The 7,901-nt window shown below is 35.4% G+C and overlaps 1 protein-coding gene across 1 annotated transcript in view; it reads right to left on the bottom strand.

Annotated features, from left to right (window-relative positions):
• LOC112517691 overlaps nt 1-5,438 on the bottom strand; it is an 8,645-nt gene extending 3,207 nt beyond the window's left edge. The window contains exons 1-7 of the mRNA XM_025125077.1: nt 4,975-5,438; nt 4,737-4,758; nt 4,326-4,449; nt 3,973-4,083; nt 3,802-3,890; nt 3,586-3,645; nt 3,025-3,126 (exon numbers count right to left, since the gene is read on the bottom strand). Coding sequence (XP_024980845.1) covers nt 3,025-3,126; nt 3,586-3,645; nt 3,802-3,890; nt 3,973-4,083; nt 4,326-4,449; nt 4,737-4,758; nt 4,975-5,384 — 918 coding nt within the window. The 5' untranslated portion in view covers nt 5,385-5,438. The remainder of the gene's footprint in view (nt 1-3,024; nt 3,127-3,585; nt 3,646-3,801; nt 3,891-3,972; nt 4,084-4,325; nt 4,450-4,736; nt 4,759-4,974) is intronic.
• Between the last annotated feature and the right edge of the window lie 2,463 nt (nt 5,439-7,901).

Raw genomic sequence — 7,901 nt, 5'->3', positions numbered from 1 at the left:
TTTTATAAAATTAATAATAAAATATTATGTTAGAACTTAATAGTTATCCTAATTATATTTTAGATTTTTTATCTTTAACATGAAATGTTTATCATATACTTGATTATGTATATGTGCAGTTAATTACACGAATTCAAATATAAAACTTTAATAAATTGTACTTATACACAATCTATTTGTAATTTTGAATTTTAATTAATATTTATCAATATACAGTATTTTATGCATAAAAAAGTTTTTAAGAGTTTTTTTAATATTTTATTATATAGTATAGATATTATTTCTCTCCCCTAAAAAATTATTTTTTATACCTAGTGGGAAATATTAAAATAACAATTTATTTCTCTATTAATCTCTCTTCTCTTTTCTCTATTTTAACATGCAAGATATAATAGCACTAAAACCCCTATTTTCTCATTTTTACCTATTTATTGAATATGTATTTAAAGGGTCATTTACCAAATATTTACCTAACCGAGTGTACATAGCAAATACCAAGAATCTTATCATGGAAATAAGGGTGCTGACTCTTTTTCGATGGGGCCATACCGGGTGATGTGGCTTACCAACAATCTATTTTGAAGGTCATCAATATTACCCAATAAGGTAAGTGAATATGATTATTATTTTTAATAAGTGTTTGGTAAACGACTCTTTAAGACTAGAATGAGTTCTTTGTCAAGTAATTCGAGTTTGATCAAGTCAAACCTTTTTAAAGATTAATTAAAAAAATTGAGTGGCGAGTCTTTCAGTTTCGCAACGTAGATGGTGAGTTGGAAGTCGCCTAACGAAGACACCAAAGATATATGGCATGTGAATGAGACAGGGAAGTTGTTTAGGAAGTCATGCAGATAGGTGATTAAGGGGTTGTTCATTTGTGGCTTAATGGGTTGTACAAGACTTATAGCTTATTCGCTCAGCAATAGAAAGTTGTTAGGTTACGACTTATTCGTTCAGTCGAGGGCTTAATTGGTCAGCTAGAAACCATGTATCCTTTACACTCAACTATTTAATTTCCCCATCTACCAAACCATGTATCTTTTACACTCAGTTGTTTAATTTCCCCATCTACTCTTACCACAATTTTTACCTCTTCTTTTGTAGCCCAACTCTACAGCCACCATTGCTCAGGATGAGGGAGAGACAACAGCAACAACACCGTTGTTTGATTGCACCTTCACTCGATTTCTCCATAGCCATCTTCTACTGTTTGATTTCTCCATAGCCATCTTCTATTTGTTCGATTTTTCTAATTGTTCAATTACCTCTGCTTGTTCGATTTTTTTCTGCTTGTCGATTTCTTGCTGTAATGTGTTTTTTCATAGCAGTTCGATTTCTTTTACTGCCATCTTCTACTTGTTCGATTTTGACATAGATGTTCTAATGTGATTTCTTCTACTTGTTTGATTTTGGTATTCGTAGTGGTTGAACCTCAAATGAGGCGGTGATTTCTTAAATTAGGTTAACTTCTTGAACATCAAAACTCACATAATTAGGTAAGTTTACGTAATTTTTTAAGGTAGATTTAGGTGTGATTGAAAATCATGGCAATATTTTTTTTGAATTGGTTATCGATGTTTATATTTTAATTGCAAGGAAAGGTTGAAAATAGAAAATGCAAAACAGTCAAGAATGTAGGAATAAATGACTAATAAAACTTAGAAAAATCCATTTAAAGATTTTACGTGAATGATTCATGGTAGGTTATTAAGTTTTTTGTGTTGATTATATGAGCATCCAAGTTGAGTTGTACGTTTAGATATTCCAATGCATATAACCCGAGATGTTATCGTATCGGATATTATTACTACAAGGAGGTTTTATTTCAAGTCTTGTGTGAAGTAACAAAGGCCAAATGGTCAATCAATGATTGAAGGTCCGATTTGTTTGGCAGTTGTTGAATGATTTTGTCCAGAATCATTAAGTGGTCAGAATGATCAAGAGACTCTCATTATATACTGTAAAATGAAATATAATTGTTTGTTAATTGTTTACAATGAAATTAGGGCTCTTAATAGTTAAGGGAGGCTCAGGATATAAAATCATTCAGAGGGTTTTAGAACCATTAAGAGGCAGACTTTTTTTGCCAAACAAGATTTACCTCTTAACGATTCAGAGATTGCCTCTTAATGAAACTATTAAGAGGTAAACAAACAACTCTCACTCATGTGCATAACAGAACCGTTGATATTTGCGATACATGCAGTGGGGAAATGCCTAATTCTCAAATATTTCCAACATCACCTATTAAAGGCTCAAAACCGAAAACAGAATGAAGCAGCAAGCTGATTTGGAAAGAAGAGATCAGGTTTTTGTTGTCAGTAATAAGTTGCCTACAAGATCTTGTAAGAGCTTGTGCAGTCTTAGTAAACTGGCTGAATTGTGAAGCCAATTTCTAGACTTTCCCCTTTAGGACAAGGTGAGAGGCATTGGCAAACCGTTAGCTGGGGGTATTTTGGGTAATTCAAGCATTATAGACCTCATGTCCACATAATACTTTCCGTTTCAAAGGGGAAGCATCAATCATTATATTCTGATTTCTACTTGGCAATAGCACCCCGCTAATCTTTTGTTTTCCAGAGAAGAAACATTAGACTTACTTCCATGCATACTAAACATAAAACGGACATATTATAGGTCGTTATCAAATATAACAACGCACTAATACGTTTCTCATAAAACCCCATTTCTACAAACCTAATTAGGTAACACATACACACACACACGGGGTATGATATAGAAGCAATCGATTGTGAAATAAATGTCTGTTAAATGTATAGATTGCTTGATGAATTGGTGTGGAGGTGCATAATTAGACGTGTAAATCATTAATATGTGTATTGTATCGTGTTAGTAGCGAATATATTCATTCATGTATCTCAAGGAAACTAATCAAATATATTCATGCATCATAGACAATCTCGACCTACCATAAACATTCGGAGTCAGTTGAGAATACCGGAACAGTCGGGTTGAAAACATTACATGATCTTTAAGCACCAAGATCACGCATAAAGGACGTACCTGGATGCAACTCATGCAAGAATGGCAAAACCACCATCTCCACAAACTTCTACGTTGCATATAGAACACGCATCTGGCAGGAACAATTGGCAATAAAACTATCTGCAACCACCAACCTCACGTACAGAAAACCTGCCTAGCTGCAAGAATTGGCAATGATCAAGGCTATGCAAATAATAGACTTATTTCGAGTAACTTGTAGTGGGATGGAGAACCCATTGTTTTGAAATACTCTCGAGCAAATGCAAAATGTGCAATTATCAAATTCCAATTCATCATGGGGGACACAGAAAGAGTATGAATGAATGAATGCAAATGAAGATGGGGATGTAATACTAGGTTACGAAGCCTTGGTGTGTTTGCCAACTCCTGCTAAATCGACTATGAATAAAATTGGTGGAGTCCACAACAATTTGAACCAAACATGCTCCAAACTAAAATTCAATACTAAAAAAGAAAGTAACTTTTCGAGCCCACAAACTAAAAACCTTGAATACTACATACAAGGAATGAAACCCTTCTTACCTAAATTGACATGCCAATGATGGGATTGGAACTGACCTCTAGGCTATCAGGAGGTCGTCCCAACCACCGCGACAAGCCCGACATGGCAACAAGTATCTAAATGAATTTCATCGATTGACTAATGATTACTAAGAACAAGCCACTAAATAATCTAAGCCTTTGAGCTGATAAAGGGTGAACATAGAAAATCTTAGTAAGATATCTGAAAACATCTCCCTGCCACCTGCAGAAAAAGGCACCAACTTCAAATACCTGAAAGGAACAATCAAGAAGATGATCCCAAACAGAGTTCAAAGATGAACAACCTGCACCTTCAGGAATAAAGGGGAGAAGAGGATCACCTGTCACCAAGACCAAATCAAGCAGGTTATGAGAATTAAGAAGTAAACACACAAAACAATTATATCCCAATAATCAAATTACCAAATACCAATAGGTTTTCTTTCACATTCAGTGTGTAATCGTTACTTCGTCCATACTTTTTTACTTTCTCTGAAGTGAGGGGAACTGCATTCACTGCTAGGGCTAGTCCAACTGAATGATTATGATATACCATCGTTTATCAGTTTACTAGGGTTTTCTTCTTTCCCCAAGAGCTAATGCCTTATCTGCTTATTGAGCTTAGAACCTCTTCCACACCATTTGCCTCAGAAAAACCAACCAGTGATGCAAAAGAGTTCATAGCCATGAAGGAGGGTGCTTTGACGCGCATGAATGTTCTAGAGAAAGCAATGTAGTGAGTTGATGAAAGCTATTGGTGATTAACCCAAGATTACCCTTTTTCCAAAAAGGTCCAAAAAAGCATGGGGCACCAATTTCATCCCTCAAAGCGAATACCCTTACAGTACTCATATCCCCCAAAAGAAAATTTGCATATTCAACATCCAAATTTAGATACAACTGCAGAGAAAGCACAGAAAACCACAAATTCACAAACAAAAAAAAAACTAATAGCAAGGACGCTGAAAACTGAACTGATAGAAAAAATCAGTTCCCATTACAGAAACAAGAAGCAATCATGTCAGCATTAGAATCTATTTACAGGTAGATACATACTTTCAGGGGATAAGACATTTGCAAGCGCTTAATTTTGGGTGAAATTTCGAATGGATAAGCTTCAATGATTTCAGATCAACAACTTCATGGTGAGGGAAAGTCAAATTCTAAAAATATACTACTGACGTTACCTCAACAAGAAAAGAGCATAGACTGATACATAAAACTAATAGCTACATTTGCACAATGAAATTCAAAAACGATATATGCAGCTATGAAATTAAACTGAACAACAAACCATTACGAAATTTAAATATTTATTTAACATTAGGCTTATCAATTACACTTTTGTTTTTTTTAACATAACAAAAGCCCTAACTTCACAGCACAGAAGCCCCCAACGGTAAAACCTATATCAATTAAGATCGCTACGAGCTAGTAAACTTGGTGACGGCCTTAGTACCTTCAGACACAGCGTGCTTCGCTAATTCACCAGGAAGCACAAGTCTCACGGCGGTCTGGATCTCCCTGGAGGTGATTGTAGGCTTCTTGTTGTACCTAGCAAGGCGAGACGCTTCCTGAGCAAGCTTCTCGAATATATCATTGATGAACGAGTTCATGATCCCCATAGCCTTGCTTGAGATACCGATGTCAGGATGAACTTGTTTCAGAACCTTGAAAATGTAGATCTTATAAGTCTCTACCGACTTCTTGTTCCTCTTTTTCTTCTTGTCTGTCGCTGACGCATCCTTGGGGAGCTTCTTCTCGGCCTTCGGTTTCGGTGCCTTCTCTGCCACAGGCTTCTTCTCCGCAGGCTTCTTCTCTGCCTTGGGTGCCATTGTTAGAGAGTTTGGTAGCTTCGTAGAGAGTATGGCAGAGAGAATCGTATCTGGTGATGGATCAGAGAAGAAAGGGGTGGTTTCCTTATATAGGGAGTGTTCTAATTTGATTGGTTGATTTTCAGTCACGCGGATCCAGAATATCCACCGTCAGATCATTGATGATCAGAAAACAGACAGTGGAGATTGAATGAAGCGGAAAATTAGTTTGGCGAGCGAAGCCACGTGGAGGGAGTTAGCAAGGTCTCGATGTGTCAAGGCAGTTCGGACTTCGGATATCCTTTTATTTATTACACCCCGACTTGTTTTCCCTTACTTTTTTAAGAGAAATTATATTATATATGTTTTAAAATTACAATTTTAAATAATGATTATTATATTACTAGTTGTGTATCCGCACAATGCAACGGGGTATAAGTTTTATATAGGTGTAAGTGAGAATACCGATTGACGATTATAACAAATAAACACATGATTGTCATAGCAAGATCGAGCCAAATGGAAAACGTTTTTCCTTTCGGTTTGAATAGGAATATGTTATTTTGAATGAATATAGACATATTTTTGGCAAAAAAATATTTTATAGCCGGCATGTTAACCAACAAAACTCATCTCAAGTCAATTAGTTATCCAAACTTTAAAACACCGACCACCAATATGAGATCGTCTATTAATGTTTATGGTTTGGAAACAACTACTGGATGAGTATACACATATAATTCCTTTATAAAGTCGTACTAAAATTTAATTTCAAACTCAATGTTCATCGTATAATATATGAATTGTTTCATTGATTTGTCAGATGAGCATGACAAAAACTGAAAATCTTACATGGTAAGAACGATAATAAGGATCAAGAGTTTTATCCGGTTAGCATTTATCAGGTAAATTGTTGCATATAATGCCATTTTGATAGACTAAAAGCTTATATGTAATGTAAATGTGAGTGTTGACTCTTAACATTAAGCACTTCTCTTTACTTATTTTACAATCTTTAGGATTTAGTGGTGAATGAACTAATTGTTTGATAAATGTTCGAATTTGTAAAGTACCTTGTATATATATTGCAAATAGGTCTATTAGACTAAATCATCTTGCAAGAAAAGTTCAAATGACACAATGATATGTTGCAATTTGAAAATCTCAGGATCGAGAGTCTTACTCGTTAAGTGAGAGCGATGAATTTTACCCGATAAACGTTTACTATATAAAAATATTGCATAGATGTCGTTCTAATAGATTAAAATCTTACCTGGGTCTTTTCCACCTCCTCAATTTCTTGCCAATTCACTTTATAAGAGTCTTTTCCATCACTTTATCGTGGGTCTGTGTCTGACTCTTGATGTCTAGATGTTACACTTTTGGTCATTAATTGATCATTTGAGGAGTTCCCGAAGTCACTAAGGGGCTGTTTACCAAACACATATATGGTAAGCACTTATCGGTAAAATTTAATACTATCATTTACTTACCGAGTAAGATTTTAGTCCACCAAAAAACGGTTTTGTATGCAACAATTTACCCGATAAGCGTTTACCGTGATAAGAGTCATCGCCCCCACTTACCGGGTAAGACTCTTGGTCCTTGTCTCGTTCTTACCGGGTAAGATTATTGGTCTTTACCATATTCATGCGCTTACCGTGGTAAGAGTCGTCGCCCTCACTTACCGGGTAAGACTCTTGGTCCTTGTCTCGCTCTTACCGGGTAAGATTATTGGTCCTTACCATATTCATCCGGTAAAAATAATATAACTTGATGTTCACTTATCCGAATAAGCATTTGATAAACAACCCCTAATATTCTAGGCTTGCTCTAGCAACACTTGGGTGAGTATTTTCATACCTAGTAATTGAGTAGTAAACAAGTGATAGACCCTTATTTACTTTTGAATTTGATTATATATACCAAGGTAGTGGATGGGCAATCCTTACTTGATGGTGCTCATATTTAGTAGGCATGTCTCATTGATTCACACATACATGGGGCACCATTGCCAATGCATTTTAGAAGTTTTGGACTTGGAACAAAAAAGTCATTATAATTATTCTGCATGTCACCTTAATTGGTTTTTTACTGCTCATTTCGTCTTAAAATTCATAAACCAGTGAGATCTTGAACCTATCTTTATGGCATAAAATTTGGTTATAGGAGGTGACTGCAGATCTTACATTTCTTGGCCTTTGTCATGTTCATCTGGTGGGTAAATACTTATCGGGTAAGCGTTTAGTAAACGGCCCCTAAGTCATTAATCAATTATTTTGTTACCTAGAAATAAAGAACTCAATCCTCTTAGAGCTTGTTCAATTAATAATAAAGAAAACTTGAATCTAGTACTGATCAATCATGGACAGGGAAGAATATAGAAAACATTAGACATGCAAAACATTCGAAATATGGTTGAACAAGAACATACAAGGTAGAAAGCATGAAACTGATGATTAGATTGAGAACAAAATCGATACAAACGTAATGTAGCGAGGGCTGTAAAATATGGTGTTGACAATACGTAGGGGTTGT

Source organism: Cynara cardunculus (genome assembly GCF_001531365.2).
Source record: "Cynara cardunculus var. scolymus isolate 2C chromosome LG 9, CcrdV1, whole genome shotgun sequence".
In the NCBI taxonomy this organism is placed as follows: domain Eukaryota; kingdom Viridiplantae; phylum Streptophyta; class Magnoliopsida; order Asterales; family Asteraceae; genus Cynara; species Cynara cardunculus.
This window is presented reverse-complemented; position numbering and strand designations above follow the sequence as displayed.